A 21,316-nucleotide genomic window follows, 5' to 3' on the forward strand; every position below is an offset into this window, starting at 1 on the left:
TGAACTTTTTCAGCTGTGAGATGTTTGAGGGGTTTCTTGCACGTACAGCCCTTTTCAAGTCACCCCACAGCATCTCAATGGGATTCAAATCTGGACTTTGACTTGGCCATTCCAGGACTCTCCATTTCTTCTTTTTCAGCCAATCTTTGGTTGATTTACTAGTATGTTTTGGGTCATTGTCATGTTGCATGGTCCAGTTCCGCTTCAGCTTTAATTTTCTAACTGATGGTCTCACATGTTCTTCAAGCACCTTCTGATACACAGTAGAATTCATCGTGGATTCTATGATGGTGAGCTGACCAGGTCCTGCTGCAGCAAAGCAGCCCCAAACCATGACACTTCCACCTCCATGCTTCACAGTTGGTATGAGGTTCTTTTCTTGGAATGCTGTGTTTGGTTTACGCCAAACATGTCCTCTGCTGTTGTGTCCAAATAATTCAATTTTGGACTCATCTGTCCAAAGAACATTATTCCAGAAGTCCTGGTCTATGTCAACTTTATCTCTGGCAAATATCAGTCTGGCCTCGATGTTTCTCTTGGAAAGCAAAGGTTTCCTCCTTGCACACCTCCCATGCAAGTTAAACTTGTACAGTCTCTTTCTGATTGTAGAGGCATGTACTTCTACATCAACAGTAGCCAGAGCCTGCTGTAGTTCTCGAGATGACACTTTAGGGTTTTTGGAGACCTCTTTTAGCATCTTGCGGTCTGCTCTTGGGGTGAACTTGCTGGGGCGACCAGTCCTGGGCATGTTGGCAGTTGTTTTGAAAGCCCTCCACTTGTAGACTATCTTTCGGACAGTGGAATGGCTGATTTCAAAATCTTTTGAGATCTTTTTAAATCCCTTCCCAGACTCATAGGCTGCTACAATCTTTTTTCTGAAGTCCTCTGACAGCTCTTTTGCTCTCACCATGGTGCTCACTCTCACTTCAACAGTCAGGAGCACACCAAACTAAATGTCTGAGGTTTAAATAGGGCAAGCCTCATTCAACATGCAGAGTAACGATCTACTAATTATGTGCACCTGGTGTGATATACCTGTGTGAGATCTGAGCCAATTTAAGAGGGAATACATGTGAGGGTGTCCTATCTTTTTCCCTCAGTTAGAATAGGCATTTTTGTAGAATGACATTTACAGAAGATCTTGAAAAGACTTTTCTTCAGTTTTCTTTGTTTAGTTGGATTACTTTAATCTCTCTGTATTGTTGAAACGGAGATGAAATAACCTTTTATTAAAAATGTTACAAAAAACCACATGCTTTCAAAGGGTGTCCTAATTTTTTCACATGACTGTAGCTACAGCTGGGGAAGGGCTGTTTCCGAACACATGTACCTTCATCCTGTACTCTATGATGTCTTTGTTAAAGTCATTGTCTGCATACCACAGGAACCTTAAGTAGTCTCGGTGGTCTTCTCGAACGAAGAAACAGTAGAACATCTGTTGTACATCTGCTGTTACTGCTACAAGTTCTTTCCTGAACCTAATGAGTACTCCAAGGAGTGTGTTGTTCAGGTCAGGTCCGCTGAGAAGGACGTCATTTAGTGAGATGCCTTCGTGCTTCGCACTAGAGTCAAATACTACACGTATCTGACCTGGTTTTTGAGGATGATACACTCCAAATATTGGTAAGTACCAGTGTTCTTGGTTTTCTTGTAGTGGTGGTGCCCTTTCTGCATGCTCGTTGTCAAAAATCTTTTGCATGAAGGCTTGGAAGTGTTTCTTCATATCTGGCTTTCTTTGTAGAGTGCGCTGCAACAAACTGAAGCGTTTCTCTGCTTGTACCTTGTTGACAGGAAGGCGATGGCGTGGTGACCGGAAGGGTAGAGGGGCTACCCAGCTGCCTGACTTGTCTCTGTAGACTTCTCTGTCCATGATCTCGAGGAAGAGGGTATCTTCTACCGAGGGTGCTGGCTTGTCGTCGTCTCGTGTTCTTTCAAACACCTTACAACCCAGTTCATCTGTATTTCCAGTTGAGGCTAAGTCTTCCATGCACCTCTGGATACTCCGATGATGTGTTGGGTTATCTAATCTCTCTTTAATGTGTAGACTGTTGGTACATGGGCAAAGACAAGATGTACGACCATTCTGCAACAGATGTGTTCTGTAGACATTTACCTTTGATGGTTTGTGCAGTCCGTCTAGACATACTTCTCCAACGATGACCCATCCGAGATCAAGGCGTTGTGCAAATGGTGCATTGTGTGGCCCATTGTACTGTTCTCTGACTTTGTGCAATCTGAGAATATCTCTCCCAAGTAGAAGGGTGATTGCAGCATCTGGATCTAGTGCTGGTATTTGGTCTGCTATTCGCACCAGATGAGGGTGATGACGAGCAACTTCAGGTGTGGGTATCTCTGACCTGTCGTCTGGTATCTCATCGCATTCTATCAGGGTAGGTAGAGTCACCTTTGTCTTTCCATCTAAAGACTCGATGATGTAGTTATTTGCTCTTCTCCCTATTGTCTCTACAACTCCAGAACAAGTCTTCAAGGTGTATGGAGTTGGACTTCCTTTGTCACCGAAGAGGTCAAAGAATTCTGTTTTTGCCAGAGATCTGTTACTCTGTTCATCCATGACTGTGTACATCTTGATTGCTTTTTCTCTAAAACCTGCTGGATACACCTTGACTAAGCATATCTTGGAGCACGATCTTGAGCGGCCCTGCTCTGTACAGATCTCAGTGCACTTTGAGGTTACTGCTGGTGTTGTACTCTCTCCTTGCTCCCCACCATGATCTTCTTGAGTTGCTTGAACTTCTTGTTTCCATGGTGGTGGTCCCGGGTGCAGTGCTGACAAGTGTTTGTCACTGTTACACTCTGCGCATTGTATTGTTTTTGTACAGTCTTTTGCAAGATGCTGAATTGAAGCGCAGCATCTGAAACAAATGCGATTGTCTTTAAGATAAGCTTTGCGCTCTTCTAACGTCTTACTTCTGAAACTGCAACATTTTCTTAGTGGATGAGGCTTATTGTGGATAGGACATATTTTGTCTGACTCCTCAACTTTCTTCCTTGTGTTGTCTTCCTGATTAGCTGCAGATTCAGGCGGAAATTCTGTCTTCCTTACAGAAACTGTTGCTCTGCGTTCTTTGTAAAGCCCTGGAGGTTTCTGCTCTACCTTTGGGAAGCTTGCCGTTCTCTTGTTCAGGAAAGCAAAGCTTGGGTCATTGCGTATTTCAGCTTGGTCTTCTATGAATTCAGCGAAGAAGGCGAATGGTGGAAATGCAACATGATGATCTTTCTTGTATCTTGAAGCTTGAGCTACCCACCTTTCTTGCAAGTTGTAAGGAAGTTTCTCGATTATGGGCTCAACTCCACGTGCTGTATCCAGATATGAGAGACCTGGCAGATATCCACTAGACTTAGCGGCTTCTATTTCTAAGAGTAGGTCTCCCAAACCTCTCAGCTTTTGGTAATCCTTATTTGTTATTCTTGGATAGTTTTCTATCCTTTTCAGAAGAGCATCCTCGATCACTTCAGGTGATCCATAGCATTGTTCTAGTCTCCGCCACACCATTGCAAGTCCTGCTGCTGCGTCATGAACATGTACTGATCTGATCCTTTGGGCTTGCTCAGTGGACTCTGGACCTAGCCATCTGACAAGCTGGTCAAGCTTTTCTTTCTCTGTCAGGTTTAAGTTTTGGGTACCGCTCAGGAAAGATGATTTCCAGGCCCAGTAGTTTTCTGGACGGTCATCGAATTTCATGAGACCAGCGCCCACTATCTCACGGTGCATCAGGAATTTTGCCACTTCTATAGCACTTGTTGCGTCTGGCGAATGCTTCTCGCGTGTAAACTCAGGGTATGGTTGCGGCTGGTAAGGCTGATGAGGCGCTTGTCTGAATCTACTTTGTTTAGGTGGTTGTTCTCGTCTGTTGTAAGTCTTTCTGCTATAATCCAGACTTGTATTTGCTTGAGGAGGGAGTACGCAAGCATCCGTTTGCACTCTTGGAGGGTTGGCAGATTGGTCTCTAAGCATGCGACCACTTGACTTCCCACACTGAGATTCTGATTTAGTCTTGCAATGTTGCGTAGTATCAAAGTTGCTTATTGCTGGTGGAGTCAGTGAAGACCTAGGTGCGTCATTGGACTGCTGGTCAGTGTACATGGTTGCTTGTGACTGTACGTACTCACGGGTGCGTTGGATTGCGCTGTGGGATGACATCTGGTTTTCTATGCCATCGAACTGAGCTTCAGCAGCCCTTGTGAAAACTTCTGCCTCGGCTAAGGCTGCTGCCGCGTTTTTCTGCTGTTTGAGTAAGTGTAAAGATGCTTCCACGTCTGCTTTCTTTTTAAGTGCTTCAGATTCACTTTTTGCTTGCTCTCTCATCAATTCAGCTTCCTGCTCCGCATAAGAAGCCATGGCGCAAGCTGCCTCTGCTTTTGCTCTTGCCCTAGTCGCTTTGTCGCTAGCCGATGACAGACTGGTGATGCCTGAACGTCTAGAACTAGTACGCTTAGATCTTGCTGAATCGGCGCTAGCTGAAGTCAGATTTGTTTGACTGGATGCTCTAGACAGTGTTGTGCATCTAGACTTGATTCTTGGCAAGCTGTGTGTGTCATCTTCCTTATAGGAGCATTGAGGGTTAACTGTCAGAGTGTTGTTCCCTGTGTTCTGCATCTTGATTTAGCTGGCAGCGTGGATAATGATGATGACTGGACACAGGCAGTATCAGTGTTGTAGTGAGTGAGAGAAATTAGTTTCACTTTCGTTTCACTCCACGTGGCTGAAAGGAGTTATTAGTCCTTTTACTGCGGAGGACGATTTAAAGCTGTTTAACTGCTTCTGACAACATTTTAAAGCCTTTTTACTGTAATGTCTCGGCTGCGTGTTGCTTCAGGTACACAGCTTAACATCAAGTATAAACCGAATCCCAATGAAAGATGCGCTGGTTTGCTGAACTGATGCAATCTTTACTGAGATATAATGAACAGGAATGTGTACAATAATGTTCATATGATATGATATGGGATGATATGTGAGGTAAAACTGTGAAACAAACATAAAAAGAGAAATATAAGCATGGCTAATTCAAGCAACATACATTATACATAGCTAATACAAAAGATAGGGCCTAACTAACATGTGCTTGCTTACTACACTGAAACACACATTATCTATCTGCAATGTCTAACATCCCTCTACACAAGCTGAACTAGCAAAACCCCTTTACTCACAGGCTTTGGTGTTCGTCAGGTTTGCAATCTGTAATAGCTTTAAGATGTCCTGTGGATCTGGTCACTATAGTAGCCAGAGCTGGACTGAACAGGATATGTCCCAGCAAGCCCTAGAGAGTACAGAGAAGACCCGCCTCTAGGCTTCAAGAAAATGGAGGGTCTTAAAGAAACAGACACTACTGAGTGCCAAGCACTTAATATACATTGCAAAGGCAGCACATATATAATTCCACATGTGTTAATTCATAGTTTTGATGCCTTCAGTGTGAATCTACAATTTTCATAGTCATGAAAATAAAGAAAACTCTTTGAATGAGAAGGTGTGTCCAAACTTTTGGTCCGTACTGTATATAAAATAATAATATAATCTTTGTGTAAACATTAAAGCTTATGGACTGCAGCGTATTGTGGGAGCATTTTTATAATATTAATTATTCCTTTGTTCTCTGGGGTATAAGAAACTATATCTGGGGGGTTTTAAGCTACTACTATCTTTTGTCCCTGCTGTTTCACACTTTCATCTTCATGCCATAATCTACCAGACTTTTATATTTATTTTAACTCTGTCTTGCTGCTTTTGTCTCTGAATAAACAAAATAATCTTCTCAAAGAAGAAGTTGCTTCAATAAGTTTTGTTTTGCTGCGGCCAATTTCCAACATGTTAGACACACTGTAATTTCAGAATCAGATCCCAGTGTCTTAGTTGTTAAAGAGACATTATGGTCGTGGCTACGGATACTGGAATTATCGTGGTGAACATGGAACCTGAACGTGTCATATGTTACCTAGGCCTGGATTGTGCCCGTGACCGTGAAACGAGGGTAGCCTATAAGGGGGCATACCCTGAGGAAGCCCTTTACAGAAGGGGAGGGAGGGTGGGGCACGAGATGACGCCAGCGTCGGATGACCGTGGGAGGGGGCTTATAAAGCCTACGCCCCTCCCACAATCACAGGCTGCAACAGCCTTGACAATTATGGTCGTGGCTACGGATACTGGAGTTATCGTGGTGAATATGGAACCTGAACGTGTCATATGTTACCTAGGCCTGGATTGTGCCCGTGACCGTGAAACGAGGGTAGCCTATAAGGGGGCATACCCTGAGGAAGCCCTTTACAGAAGGGGAGGGAGGGTGGGGCACGAGATGACGCCAGCGTCGGATGACCGTGGGAGGGGGTCATAAAGCCTACGCCCCTCCCACAATCACAGGCTGCAACAGCCTTGACAATTATGGTCGTGGCTACGGATACTGGAGTTATCGTGGTGAACATGGAACCTGAACGTGTCATATGTTACCTAGGCCTGGATTGTGCCCGTGACTGTGAAACGAGGGTAGCCTATAAGGGGCCAAAAAGCAAGGCAAAAGGTTAGGTTTAGTATTTATTGAAGGGTACGTGAATTACAAAGCCAGTTTGCGGAAAACGTCTGCTATTTCCTGGTGCGGATTGGGAATGTACCTGGTGAAGCACGACAATTCCCAGCGTCCCATCTTCCGAATGATATGAGTGGGGACGTTGTGCCTGGAGGCTGCGGAAGCCGCCCCGATCCAAAATGAGTGACCTGAAATGGTTTTGGGATCGACTCCCAGGCCGGTGACTAGCAGGCGAATGTGAGAAATGAATTGCGTGGTCGTGAGGGGCTTGGATTTGAAAGGAAGCAGCGGACTGTCTGGGGAGGAATGACCCAAGGAGCTGATTAATTGGTTGAACACCTGGACGGGGCACCATTTGTTGAAGGACCTGAAGTACTTGACTGGGACTGGGGGTCCTGCTTGCAACGTTTTGGTGGAAGGTAATAGCAGGGTGAAATGGTTGAGGTTCCACGTTAACTGGCTCTTGGTCAGACCCTTGGATTTTGGGGAAAAACCTGTGAATTCCCCTGGGCGCAAGAACCCATAGAAACCTAAGTACATGGCTGCTTTGATGATGGTGCTGGGAAGGAGCCAGAAAGGGTTGCTGTCTAGGGAATTGGAAAGTTTTCTGAACAGATCCCCTGAGACTGATTGCCTGGTGGGAGTGCATGGCAGACAGTTTTTTTTTAATTCCCCTGAGGACGGCCCTGATGGCCGGGGACGCAAATATTGCCTTACTACCGGGATGCTTGAGGGTGGAATGGTATTGCACCCCTGCCATGTACAATCTGATGGAATTGTAACCGAGTTTGAGGTGGTGATGGCGATAAGCTAAGAAGGCCATCAGATAGGTGGTCCTATCTGTGCCACTGCTGGGGTGGAGACGTGAAAATTTTTGGAAGCTGTTCCAACCGGTTTTGTAGTTTCTAGCGGTGTTGGCTGATAGGGATTTTTGCATGAGGGATTTGGTGGATGAAATGATATGGGCTAGTCCATACGTAGTGTGTTGAACTCCGGAGGGGACAATCCTGCTGGATCCGCCTCTGGCATGACCTGGAAGAAACGGTTGAAATGAAAGCGTGATAGTGCATCAGCCGCGGAGTTCTGGACACCCTGGATGTGTCTACAAGAAAATTGGAAGTTGTGCTGTAGGGACAACCAAACGAGTTTGCAGACGAAAGGCATGATGTGGCGGGATTTGGACCTGCCTTTGGTGAGGATGTCCACTACCGACTGGTTGTCCGTGATGAATGTCACCGGGGAGTTGGCCCACTGCCTGCCCCAAACTTTTGCGGCCGCTACGATTGGGTAGATCTCTAGGAGGGGGGAGGATCTGAGGTACTCACTGAGCGAAGAGATCTTGGGGGGGGCCAGTGGCCTGTGAACCACTGGGTGTTGTAGATGGGCGCGAAACCACGGGAGGCAGCGGCGTCGGAAAAGACCGTTGGAGAAGAGGGGCACCATTGGGGGACGAAAAGGGAGATCCCATTCCAGTGGGTCAGGAAGGAATTCCACATGGCTAGATCCGCCATCGCGTGTACGTCCAGGACTATCGGGGAGTCCTGCTCTGTGGCCATTGGTAGCAGATCCAGGAGTCTGGACAAGAAGGCCTTGCCCTGAGGTATGATCCTGGCGGCGAAATTCAGCATGCCTAGCAGGGATTGCAAGTCCTGCTTTGAGACGACCCTGCAACCCACAAATCTGGAAATTACCTCCTTGATCTTTGACAGCTTGTCCTCGGGCAACCTCGCTTCCATCTTGCGAGTATCAAGGACCACGCCAAGGAAAGTGAGGGTGGTTGAGGGTCCCTCGATCTTGGTGGGAGCGACAGGGATGCTGAGGCTGGCAAAAACCTGGAGTAGGCTGTCGAGTTTGCAGGGTGGGACGTCTGGTTGCTCTATCAAGAGAAAGTCGTCCAGGTAGTGGATGACCATGGGGCACTCACAATGGTTGACCAGGACCCAGTGGAGGGCCTGGGCGAACTGGTCGAACAACCACGGACTACTTTTCGAGCCGAAAGTGAGGCGGGTGGCGAAGTAGTACGAGTCGTCCCATTTGATGCCATAGAATTTCCAGAGTTGTGGGTTGATGGGCAGCTGCTTGAAGGCGTCCGCCAGGTCAGCCTTGGACAGCCAGGCCCCCCTGCCCGCCAGGAGGATGAGAATGATGGCTTCACTGAGAGAAGAGTACCTCTGACGGAACCAGGGAGTTGAGGCTGGGAATGTGAGAACCATGAGGAGCTGAAAGGTCATAAATTAATTTTTTTTTATTGGAAATTTTTTTGGTTACGATGCCGATAGGGTTGATCCTCCAGTAATCAAACGGGATGCTGGAAAAAAGGGCCGATGAGGAAACCTTTCTCCAGTTCCGCCTGGACCAGAGGACCCACCGAAGCGGCGTCGGAAATGGCGGACCTGAGGTTGGGGCCTTCCCAAGATGACTGAGGAAGAGCCACGAGACCAGTGTAGAATCCTTCCTTGAAACCATTGATAAGGAAGCTGACTTGGTGGGGATTGTGTTGGTCACGGAGAAGCGCTGCTAATAGGTCCACGTTGACTACGCCTAGTCACTTGTTTCTCCCTGATCTATTTGGGCAAACCGACAGGGGGTGGGCTCTGAAACAAGTGGTGCAGACGTGGAGTGCTCTGCATTGGTTGTAGTTGCAGGTTGCAAAGTTGTAGTTGTTGCAAACCTGACTGTTTCCCAGAAAGACTAAGGGTCGACCCAGCTTGTCGGTGCCCGAGTTATGCCTGGGCTGGGACCCTGAGGAGCCTGCCACAGATCTGGGCAGGGATGATGGAAGGCTGGGGTTTGGGCACCAGTTTGAGGCGTGCAGGATGGACTGGCATGATGAGCAAGCGGGGGCTTTGAGACCGGCGAAATGTCGGCAAAACAGTTCCATGTCCAGGGATGCCCAATTGGTGACCCATTGGAACTGGGCGAGGGCCGTCGCGGCTTTGGCCGAGAAGGAGCGGTGATAATCATAGAATGCGAACCCTCCGTACTTATGCCCCAGATCCGTGACCCTGTACAGGTACAAATCCAGCTCCTCGCGCCTTTCGGGGAAGGCGGAGCAGATTATGTCCCTGAACAGGCTGAAGGCCAGGACGAATTCTGGGATGGATAGTTTCCTGTTCAATCGGGCATCCCTGGACCTGAGGACTATCGACACATTTTTGCAGGCTATGGTCCTATTCTCGACCGTGTCGTGGGTGGCAATGAGTATGGTGGCTAAGTTGACGTCTTTCCCTTCCAAGATGTCTCGTTTGAGGGTGTCGGTCACAAAATGGGATGGGGCTACCTCAGACAAGGCGGGAACCCTACCTGAGGATGTGGATTGGGATGTGGAAGCGACCGGGAGAGTAGGGACAGGGATGCTGGGAGACGGGTCTCTGGACTCTACTGCTGACAGTCTGGTCTGAATGTCCGATACGGAGGTGGCTAGGGAGTTGATAGTGGCGTGCAGCTGGGTCAATGACAACTGAATGGTTGACATTGACACCTGGTCTTCGGAATGGGAAGGATCAGACACGAGGAGTCGATAGAGCTCCGCCTTCCTGGCCGAAGCTGGGTACCGAATCCCTCGTTTGGTTAGTTCGGCTATTATCTTGGGGATGGTCCAGCTTCGGAGTGACCCCACGCTGGCATGGCTGGAAGCCAGGGAATCCAGAAGGGATGCAGAGTCATCTAATTCGGAACGGTGAGACATAATGGGAAGCTGAAAGAGAGGACAAGGTTTAAAAAACGTGAGGGCCCTGATGGCCGGAGGTGCGTTGCGTTGGTGGTCCCCGGCTAAATGCTTTGAGCGACCTGGGGAAACATGATGATGCTTGTAACCGGATACATATGAATAAAGAGGGGATCGGTACCTTGAAATTCCACCTGGTCTACCGTGGGCTCAGATTCTGATGCTTCGTGGCGGTGCAGACGAAATCGGTCTTCGACTGAGATGAAAGTAACAGTTTTAGTGGAGGTCAGTGGTTGGTGAAAAAAGGGGGGCGGTGTGAGGACGAGACTTCGCCTGACTGGCGCAAACAGGCGTGAGACGTATGCGACAGACGTGGGCTGAGTGATGAAGGCAGGTAAATGACTGAAATGGCCTGAATAACGAAAACAGGCGTGGAACGTGAAGACAGACGTGGCCTGAATAACAAAAACAGGCGTGGGACGTGAAGACAGACGTGGCCTGAATAACGAAAACAGGCGTGGGATGTGAAGACAGACATGGCCTGAATAATGAAAACAGGCGTGGGACGTGAAGACAGACGTGGCCTGAATAACGAAAACAGGCGTGGGACGTGAAGACAGACGTGGCCTGAATAACGAAAACAGGCGTGGGACGTGAAGACAGACGTGGCCTGAGTAATGAAAACAGGCGTGGGACATGAAGACAAACGTGGCCTGAATAACGAAAACAGGCGTGGGACATGAAGACAGACGTGGCTTGAATAACGAAAACAGGCATAGGACGTGAAGACAGACGTGGCCTGAATAATGAAAACAGGCGTAGGACGTGAAGACAGACGTAGCCTGAATGACAAAAAACGGGCGTGAGACAAGACGACAGACGCCGCCTGGGGTTGAAAACAGGCTGGACTAAGGAGACGTGAAACTGGACGCGTATGACGAACAATGTTGTGACCATGAGACACGAACACGAAATGCCAACCTGCAGACGAGGATTTGATGGACAAAAGAAAAAATGGGACAGGTAAATCCGTAAAAAACGGTTGACGTATGATGGCTCTTGTCAGAAGGAACCGCGAGGTAGCTCTGTAACATAAAGGGGTTGACAATATGTATGATTTTTTTATTTATTTTTTTGGATGAGTGGCGGGTTTATAATACTTGATGATTTTTTATTTTATTTTTTGGATGAGTGGCGGGTTTATGATACTTGATGATTTAATTTTTTATTTTTTTATTTTTATTTTTTTTGATGAGTGGCGGGTTTATGATAATTGATCATTTTTTCTTTTTTTTTTTTTCTTTACAGATGCTTGGCGGGTTTATGTATGTTTATTTAGTTATTTATTTATTTATTTTTTGTGCTTGGTGGGGTAGAAGACCATATCGATGACTTCCTCCAGCAGCCTGCTGGAGCATGCACAGAGAGACTTGCTGAAAGAAGGGGCGTGGATGAGGAGTAGCCGGCCCCGCCCCCCGGCCGGAATTGCAAGGAAGCCGAACTGAGGGAGGGAATGGAGGGGCGCTGCACCTGGGGTGGCTGAGTGTGACGAGGAGCGGAGCTGCGTGAAGGAGGGCGGGGAGAAGGGGCGTGGATGAGGAGGGGCCGGCTCCGCCCCCCCGGGACTGTAAGGAAGCCGGACTGTGGAGAGGCCGACCGCGCCGTCTGCCGGGCGGCCCCTGGAGCGCTCCGGTCGAGGTGAGAGCTGTGGAGGGGGCCGGTGTGCTGGAACAGGAGGCGCAGGGTGAAGGAGGGCGGGAGGAGGGTGGAAATGGGGGTCGGTGCCGGAACCCCCCCCAGGAAACCGTGGAGCGAAATGGCAGCAAAATGAGGGTGGAAGCAGCCGGCAGGAGGTGGCAGAAGCAGCCGGTAATGTGTGAGGAGCGTGGGAGGCGCGAGTACTTGAGGCCGGACGGCCTACAGAATTAGCCGTGATTGCGAGTGGAGCGTGGGGAGGACCAAACATACTTACCTGGCCGGAGCAGCGATCGTACGGGACTGGCGAAACCAAAGTGGGATGCACGAGATGACGCCAGCGTCGGATGACCGTGGGAGGGGGGCTTATAAAGCCTACGCCCCTCCCACAATCACAGGCTGCAACAGCCTTGACAATTGTTCATTGCTACACCCTGAGAGACGTGAGAGGGAGACTCCCCTTATATAGGAGTGCGTCTGAAGACAGGGTAAATGTCTGATTATTGTAAACCCTAAGAGACTAAGGGAGAGGGAGACTCCTCTCAGACAGGTGTGCAGCCGAAGACCGGGTTAAACCAGAGTTGGGTTTTTGTGAAATTCGTACCAAACCAGGTTCATTATGAATGAACCTGTTCACTAATTCTTAAAAGGCACCTGTCACCGAATTTGTACCTATGAAACTGACTGACCTGTTGCATTGCACTTGTCAGCTGAAGGCATCTGTGTTGGCCCCACGTTAATATGTACCTGCATTGCTGGGAGTGTTGCTGTTACACCTAGAGGCTCTGCTCTCTCTGCAACTGTCCCACCTTCTTCACTTTGGCAGTTGCAGAGAGCTCATAGCCTCTAGGTGTAACGGCAATGTCCCCGTTGTTCCTAGAGGCTCATTTGCACATTCTATAACATAATTTTTCTCAGCAGTGTGGGTACAGATGAACAAAGGGCCCAACACAGTTGCCTTCAGCTGCCAAGTGCACATTCAGCAGGTCAGCTTTTTGAGGATCGTGGTTTGTGGAACTCAAAATGGATACATGTGTGTGAATGTAGTTTTAGGCAGTAAGCAGACATTTGGACACACATTATCATTATCCAAAATAATTAAAGACGACCTGTCATCACAAAATGCAATGCTACTAGATATATATATACAGTATATATATATATATATATATATATATATGCACAGTACAGACTTGAGAGCTTCAAGAGGTAGTCACCTGAAATGGTTTTCACTTCACAGGTGTGCCCTGTCAGGTTTAATAAGTGGGATTTCTTGCCTTATAAATGAGGTTGGGACCATCAGTTGCGTTGTGGAGAAGTCAGGTGGATACACAGCTAATAGTCCTACTGAAAAGACTGTTAGAATTTGTATTATGGCAAGAAAAAAGCAGCTAAGTAAAGAAAAACGAGTGGCCATCATTACTTTAAGAAATGAAGGTCAGTCAGTCTGAAAAATTGGGAAAACTTCGAAAGTGTCCCCAAGTGCAATCACAACAACCATCAAGCACTACAAAGATACTGGCTCACATGCGGACCGCCCGAGGAAAGGAAGACCAAGAGTCAACTCTGCTTCAGAGGATAAGTTCATCCGAGTCACCAGCCTCAGAAATCGCAGGTTAACAGCAGCTCAGATTAGAGACCAGGTCAATGCCACACAGAGTTCTAGCAGCAGACACATCTCTAGAACAACTGTTCACATCTCAAGAACAACAAGGAGACTGTGTGAATCAGGTCTTCATGGTACAATATAATTAGAGCAGTGGAAATCTGTGCTTTGGTCTGATGAGTCCAAATTTGAGATCTTTGGTTCCAACCACCGTGTCTTTGTGCGATGCAGAAAAGGTGAACGGATGGACTCTACATGCCTGGTTCCCACCGTGAAGCATGGAGGAGGAGGTGTGATGGTGTGGGGGTGCTTTGCTGGTGACACTGTTGGGGATTTATTCAAAATTGAAGGCATACTGAACCAGCATGGCTACACCAGCATCTTGCAGCGGCATGCTATTCCATCCGGTTTGCGTTTAGTTGGACCATCATTTATTTTTCAACAGGACAATGACCCCAAACACACCTCCAGGCTGTGTAAGGGCTATTTGACCATGAAGGAGAGTGATGGGGTGCTGCGCCAGATGACCTGTCCCCCACAGTCACCGGACCTGAACCCAATCGAGATGGTTTAGGGTGAGCTGAACCGCAGAGTGAAGGCAAAAGGGCCAACAAGTGCTAAGCATCTCTGGGAACTCCTTCAAGACTGTTGGAAGACCATTTCAGGTGACTACCTCTTGAAGCTCATCAAGAGAATGCCAATAATGCAGTAATCAAAGCAAAAGGTGGCTACTTTGAAGAACCTAGAATATGACATATTTCCAGTTGTTTCACACTTTTTTGTTATGTATATAATTCCACATGTGTTAATTCATGGTTTTGATGCCTTCAGTGTGAATCTAAAATTTTCATAGTCATGAAAATGATGATTACACTTACCGGTAATCGGATTTTCCAGACCCCACGACAGCACCATAGAGGGATCCACCCCCAGGGACAGGAAACCTACAGAAATAAAAGGGTGGAGCCTCTCTTCCCATTCAGTGGATTACAGAGCAAGAGAGGGACTCCTACACCATTGGTTATTCCGAACAGAACATCATAACTGCTTATACATTGCACAATTTTAACTACATCAAAATATACAAAAAAATGTATTTTATTTTTTATAGAAGAAACCATCACCAAGGGTGGGAATTAGGAAGGGTGCTGTTGTGGGGTCTGGAAAATCCGATTACCGGTAAGTGTAATCATCATTTTTCCCCTCCCCCACGACAGCACCATAGAGAGAATTACAGAGAAAAGAACCCTTCCTAGGGAGGACCACCGCTTGCAAAACCTTTCTCCCAAAGGAAAGATCAGAAGAGGAAAGTAAATCCAAACGGTAGTGACGGAGAAAGGTAGAAGGTGAAGACCACGTGGCTGCCTTACAAATTTGTTCAATGGAAGCCCCCGACCTTTCTGCCCACGAAGTGGAAACCGAACGCGTAGAGTGAGCCTTCACCGAAAGGGGAGGAGACAGGCCCTCCTCCAAGTAAGACTGAATAATGGCCAGTCTAAGCCATCTGGACAAGGTACTTTTGGTAGCCTTCCTCCCTTTATTTGATCCCGAGAAGAGAACAAACAAAGCAGAAGACTTTCTCCATTCTTCCGTAACTTTGAGATACTGCAACAAGCATCTCCGTACATCTAGCGTATGAAACACAATCTCTCCCGCATTCTTTGGATGGTCACAAAAGGAAGGGAGTACAATCTCCTGTGATCTATGAAATTTAGAAGATACCTTAGGAGAAAAGGCCGGATCAGGTAGAATAATAACTCTATCATCAAGAATTACCGTAAAAGGGGGATTGATGGAAATGGCCTGCAGCTCGCTGATCCTTCTAGCCGTAGTAAGGGCCACTAACAAAACTAGTTTGAGAGTAAGAAACTTAATACCTATAGAATCAATGGGTTCGAAAGGTGCTTTGGTAAGGGAATTAAGAACTAAATTAAGGTCCCACGGGGGCACCCTAGGGGAAGAGACTGGTGTCATCCTATCTACCGCCCTGAAAAACCTAACAATCCATGGATTCATGGCAAAATTTTGCTCAAAAAGGGCAGATAAAGCAGAGACCTGCACTTTAAGCATACTTTTAGCGAGACCCAAGGAAAGACCCTTCTGCAAAAATTCCAGGACCTGGGAAATAGGGACACATTCTGGCAAATGCTTAGGGTTGAGTTTACTGAACTCCATAAACTTCTTCCAAGTCCTCGCGTAGATAGAAACTGTAACTGGTTTTCTACTTTTTAGTAAGGTCGTGATAAGTTCCTGAGTAAAACCTTTTTTAACTAATAGGCTCCGCTCAAATTCCATGCAGTCAGATGGAGACCAGCCGCTGCTGGATGGAAGACCGGACCCTGGGACAGTAGATCCGGTAGATCTGGTAGGATCCAGGGGTCCGAAATAGACATGGTTCGAAGCAGCATGAACCATGCCCTCTTGGGCCAAAAGGGGGCAATCAGGATAACCCTCGCTTTGTCTACCCTGATCTTTTTAGAACTGCTGGGATTAACTGGAAGGGGGGAAAGGCATATGCCAGAGGGAAGTTCCACTTCAGAAGAAACGCATCCACCCCATAGGGGGATTCCCTTGGATTTAGAGAACAAAAGATTTCTACTTTCTTGTTCAGGCTCGTACTGAAAAGATCTATAGTTGAAGTGCCCCACGACCTGCAGATCCTGGAAAATATTGAGGCGTTGAGGGACCATTCCCCTTACTTAAGGGGTATCTGCTGAGAAAATCCGCCTGAATATTCTCTTTCCCTTTTATGTGGAGAGCCGAAACGTGACTGACCTGTCTCTCCAATAATGCTAGCAATCTCCCAGCTTCCCACCGTAGGGATATCGACCTTGTCCCCCCTTGGTGATTTACATATGCTACTGTTGTCTGATTGTCTGACAGAATTCTTACATGGCCTGTGCCAAGAAGGGCTAAGGAAGCTTTCACCGCCAGTCTGACTGCCACTAACTCTTTCCGGTTGGAGGAAAAGACCTTCTGAGCTGGGGACCATAGACCTTGGAAGTTGTATCCCAGCACATGAGCCCCCCACCCCCAGGGGCTTGCATCTGCGGTCAGGACAATGGGATCCGGGTAGGCCCATGGAATTCCCTGAATCAGATTGTCTCTGACCAGACACCAGGATAAGCTTTTCCTGGTTGTGCCTGAAATTCTTATTCTGACATCCAGCTTTCCCCCGTGTCTTTTGAAGGCTGTCAAAACCTCCGACTGTAGCTGTCGGGAGTGAAGCTGAGCCCATTCTACCGCCGGGATGCAGGAATTCAGAGAGCCCAGTACCGACATAGCCTTCCGAAGAGTCAGGGAGGTGGAAGAGAGGGATTCTATTTGACTCCAGACCTTTGCGATTTTTTTCTTCTGGGAGATATGTTCTTTGAGTCTCGGAGTTCAACACTAGGCCCAGGAATTTCTGCACCTTTCGCGGTATCAATCTGGATTTTTTGTAATTTATTATCCATCCCAGATCCTGGAAGGTCTGAATTATATACTGAACATTCTGTTGGCAGACCCGTAAGGAATCTGCAATAACTAGAAAATCGTCTAGATATGGGACTATCAAAATGTTTTTATCCTCATGAACGACACCATCTCTGCCACTACCTTCGTAAAAATCCTTGGTGCCATGGACAGGCCAAAGGGCAACGCCTGGAACTGATATTGTCTGATCTGACCTTCTATCTGAATCGCCACTCTCAGGAACTTCTGAAACCTCTGGTGCATCGGTATGTGAAAATAAGCGTCCTTTAAATCCAACACTGCCATGAAACAATGAGGAAAAAGAAGCTGAATCGTATTCCTCACCGTATTCCTCCATCTTGAATTTCCTGAAGACCAGAAATTTGTTCAAATCCCTGAGATTGATGATAGTCCTGAAAGTGCCGTCTGGTTTTGGAACTAAAAACAGGTGGGAGAAGAAACCTTCGGACAGTTCCTCTTGCGGAACGGGAATTAAGAAATTTTTCCTGATAAGATCCAAAACTTATTTTATTATAGGAAAGGAACCTCTTACACAAATACTTTTTGTAATAATAAACCTTTGCGGAGGCAAAGAGATTAAATCTGGCTTTAGACCTGAACGGATTATGTCCAGGACCCAAGGACCTGCAACCTTTTCCCAAGAGGCCTGGAAGAATTTCAATCTTCCTCCCACCTCTAACCTGGCGTCATTGTGGGATCTGCTTCTTGCTAGTAGAGGAGGAGCCTCCAAATAAGAAACCTTTCCCCCCCGAATTCCTGGATCTAAACCTCTGGTCTCTATCTCGCCAGACCTCCTACTGGTATTACCTCTAAAGGGCCGAAAGGACTGCCTATTTCTGGGACCAAAAACTGAAGCAGGGCCAGGGGCCGGAAATCTTTTCTTTTTATCTGCCGCCTTTTCTAAAAGGTCGTCTAGCTCAGGCCCAAACAAAACTTCTCCTGTCAGGGGATGTTGCATAATCTTTGTTTAGAAGCCAAATCACCCCCACTCCAACTCTTCAACCAAAGGGCCCTCCGTGCAGAATTGGTGAGAGAAGCAGACTGAGCACTGAACTTAATGGAATCAACCGATGCATCTGTCAAGAAGTCGGACGCTTTTTGTAGGGTTAGCAAGGAAGACAAGATCTGATCCCTAGGGGTTCTATCTTTTAATTGCCCCCCCAGCTGTTGTAACCAGAAGGATAAGGTCCTAGCCGTGACTGTGGCAGCTATGGCTGGGCAAAAGGCTAATGTAGAGGCCTCCCAGGCACCCTTAAGAAAGGTCTCAGCCTTCTTGTCTAAGGGTTCCTTAAGCATCCCTGTATCCTCAAAGGGGAGAGAGGATCTTTTGATGCTTTAGAGATGGCGACATCAATTTTAGGGGCTTTCCCCCAAGAGGAGGAAGCTACTTCCTCAAATGGGTATTTACGTTTGAAGGCCCTAGAGGCAAATACCCTCTTGCCCAGCTTTTTCCATTCCCTCTGAATTAGGGACATGATGCTGGCGTGAACAGGAAAACAGCGACCCTTCTTCTCCTGTAACCCTTCAAACAAGGAGTCAGCTACGGATTTATCCTCTTTGACGTCCTCAATGTTCATGGTAGTCCTAATGACTTTTAGTAATTTATCTGTGTCCTCAGGGGGAAAAAGGTGTTGGACATGGACTCATCTTCCGAGGAAGAACCAGACGAGGATGACCCCGCTGATCTATCACTGTCCTCTGATGAAAAGACCTGGGAGGTTCTTTCACTTTTATCTTTCCCAGAAGTTCTTGCCTTTCTATCAGACCTCAGGGTATTCTAAACCTCTGTCTTGATGAGCGACCGGATGTTATCCAACAGGGACGGTGACACCTCCGATATAGTTTTGTCAATACAAGTCTGACACAGCTTCTTCCCATAAGAAGCAGATAAAGCCGCACCACATAGCGGACATTCTTTGTTTTTTCTTTTGGCCAGCACTTTTTTCGGTTTAGGCTGGAATAAAGAGAGCACAAAGCGCAATGCAAAAAAACAGACAATAAGCCACTTACCCCCTGAAGATCATAAGAACTACCAGGATGGGATTCACATCACCCTCAGCAGATTCTTGTCTTCTCTCTTCCTCCATAACAACCTCTGATGGGGGGAAATATGGAGTCTATACACTTCAGGGATACAAGAGAATAGTATTAACAAACCCTTAAATACTATAAGCCAGGGCCACTCAACTGAAGGCCTCCTACATTGTCTGGCTTCAGACCTTCCTGTACAGGCTCAGGGATCGTCCGTCCTTTATCCCCTTAAATAAACATGAGGGACCGAGAGCGCCCGGCTCCTTAGTTCCGGAACCGGAAGCACCGATGTGCGTTCCACCTGAATCCGGAAGTGCGCCCTACTCGGCGCGCTCCGGAAGTACGTCATCATACTTACCGCGCACCGGAAGTGCGTCACTCGCTCACCGCCTCGGACCCACGTGGAAGCGCTGCACAGCTCCAGTACAAGGTTAGGTGGTAGAGCCCCAGACCCGAGGATAGCCACTCAACTGCGGCAACATGAGGCGCCTCCCATGGGGCAGAGCTCTCCCTGAGAGGTAACCCTCATGCCTGCCGCAGGATACGGAGGGCCCCTGGAGCACCTCCGCATCCTAGGGTCCTGACAGCCTGCCCAGCAGCGCGATGGACCCCGGCAGCCAAACCGTAGCCCTCTAGGAACTCCTAGGAAACAAGACCACGGTAAGACCTGAAAAGGAAACTGTAGGTCTCCCACTCCAGGGACAGGAAACCACTGAATGGGAAGAGAGGCTCCACCCTTTTATTTCTGTAGGTTTCCTGGATCCCTCTATGGTGCTGTCGTGAGGGGAAAAATAAAGAAAACTTTTTGAATGAGAAGGTGTGTCTAAACCTTTGGTCTGTACTGTGTATATATATATATATATATATATATATATTTTTTTTTTTTTGGTGGTAAAGGATTCAGTAATTTATACATTTATGTTTCTGCTTTTTCTAACTTATAGGGGTTATCCAACCCCTATAATGACCCACCCACCCAATGCCCGGGCCCCTTGTATACATTATACTCACCTGCTCCCCGACACTTTGGTCGCTCCGGATCGGTAAAAGTCGCCATTGCATCTCCCAGATCAAAACATCTAGTGACAGGGATGGGTGACACTAAGGAGGAGATGCAGCGGCGGCTGTGCAGGGAACCAGAGAGACGCGTGTACCGGTAGGCAGGTAAATATAATGTATACGAGGGGCTCGGGCATTGGGGGGGGTCATTATAGGGGTTGGATGACTGCTTCAAGACTGCCCCTGAGAACAACTCTACGTGGGAAAGATTTGATTCATAGATGTATATGCACTTATATAGAGAATGCTATAAATCACTGATAACGTCTCCCCCATGTACTGAGAGCTGTGTAACAGGGGTGGTCTTAAAGGGGTTGTCTCACTTGAGCAAATGGCATTCATCATGTAGACAAAGTTAAGATAAGACACTTTCTAATGTATTATGATTGTCCATATTGCCTCCTTTGAGGGCTTGATTAATCTTTGCATCACATTATACACTGTTTGTTTCCATGGTTATGACCACCCAGCAATCCAGCAGCAGTGGCAATGCTTGCACACTATAGGAAAAAGCTCCAGCCTCTCTGGTGGATGGGACAATAGGAGTGTGCATAGTCATGCAAGTGTAGCAGCTCCCGTGCCAGACACCTTGTATCTGTTCTGCAGCTGCGGTTATAACCCATCGAAACAAGCAGTGTTTAATACGATCGAAAAATGAATCACAATACACTATTAAGTACCTAGTATTAACTTTGTCTACATAATAAATGCCATTTGCTGATGGCAATCAGAGGTATAAATGTATAAATTACAAGTTTTTGAAATAAATAAATTGCCCCACCTTGGCAGCAAAAAAGTGTCACACATCTGGTATCGCCATACTCAGGAGAAGTTGGGGAATGTGTTTTGGGGTGTCATTTTACATATACCCATGCTGGATGAGAGAAATATCTTGGCAAAAGACAACTTTTCCCATTTTTTTATACAAAGTTGGCATTTGACCAAGATATTTTTCTCACCCAGCATGGGTATATGTAAAATGACACCCCAAAACACATTCCCCAACTTCTCCTGAGTACGGCGATACCAGATGTGTGACACTTTTTTGCAGCCAAGGTGGGCAAAGGGGCACATATTCCAAAGTGCACCTTTCGGATTTCGCAGGCCATTTTTTACACATTTTGATTGCAAGGTACTTCTCACACATTTGGGCCCCTAAATTGCCAGGCCAGTATAACTACGCCACAAGTGACCCCATTTTGGAAAGAAGACACCCCAAGGTATTCCGTGAGGGGCATG

The 21,316-nt window shown here is 47.2% G+C and overlaps 1 protein-coding gene across 1 annotated transcript; it reads right to left on the bottom strand.

The window, feature by feature from the left end:
* Positions 1-1,278: 1,278 nt before the first annotated feature.
* LOC122933305 lies at positions 1,279-5,369 on the bottom strand. Its single transcript, XM_044288221.1, has 2 exons — positions 5,176-5,369; positions 1,279-4,987 (listed from the first exon to the last, which is right to left on the bottom strand). The coding sequence occupies exon 2, from the start codon at positions 4,616-4,618 to the stop codon at positions 1,280-1,282; it is 3,339 nt and encodes a 1,112-aa protein (XP_044144156.1). The 5' UTR covers positions 4,619-4,987; positions 5,176-5,369; the 3' UTR covers position 1,279.
* Positions 5,370-21,316: the final 15,947 nt, after the last annotated feature.

Source organism: Bufo gargarizans, chromosome 3, assembly GCF_014858855.1.
Source record: "Bufo gargarizans isolate SCDJY-AF-19 chromosome 3, ASM1485885v1, whole genome shotgun sequence".
NCBI lineage: Eukaryota > Metazoa > Chordata > Amphibia > Anura > Bufonidae > Bufo > Bufo gargarizans.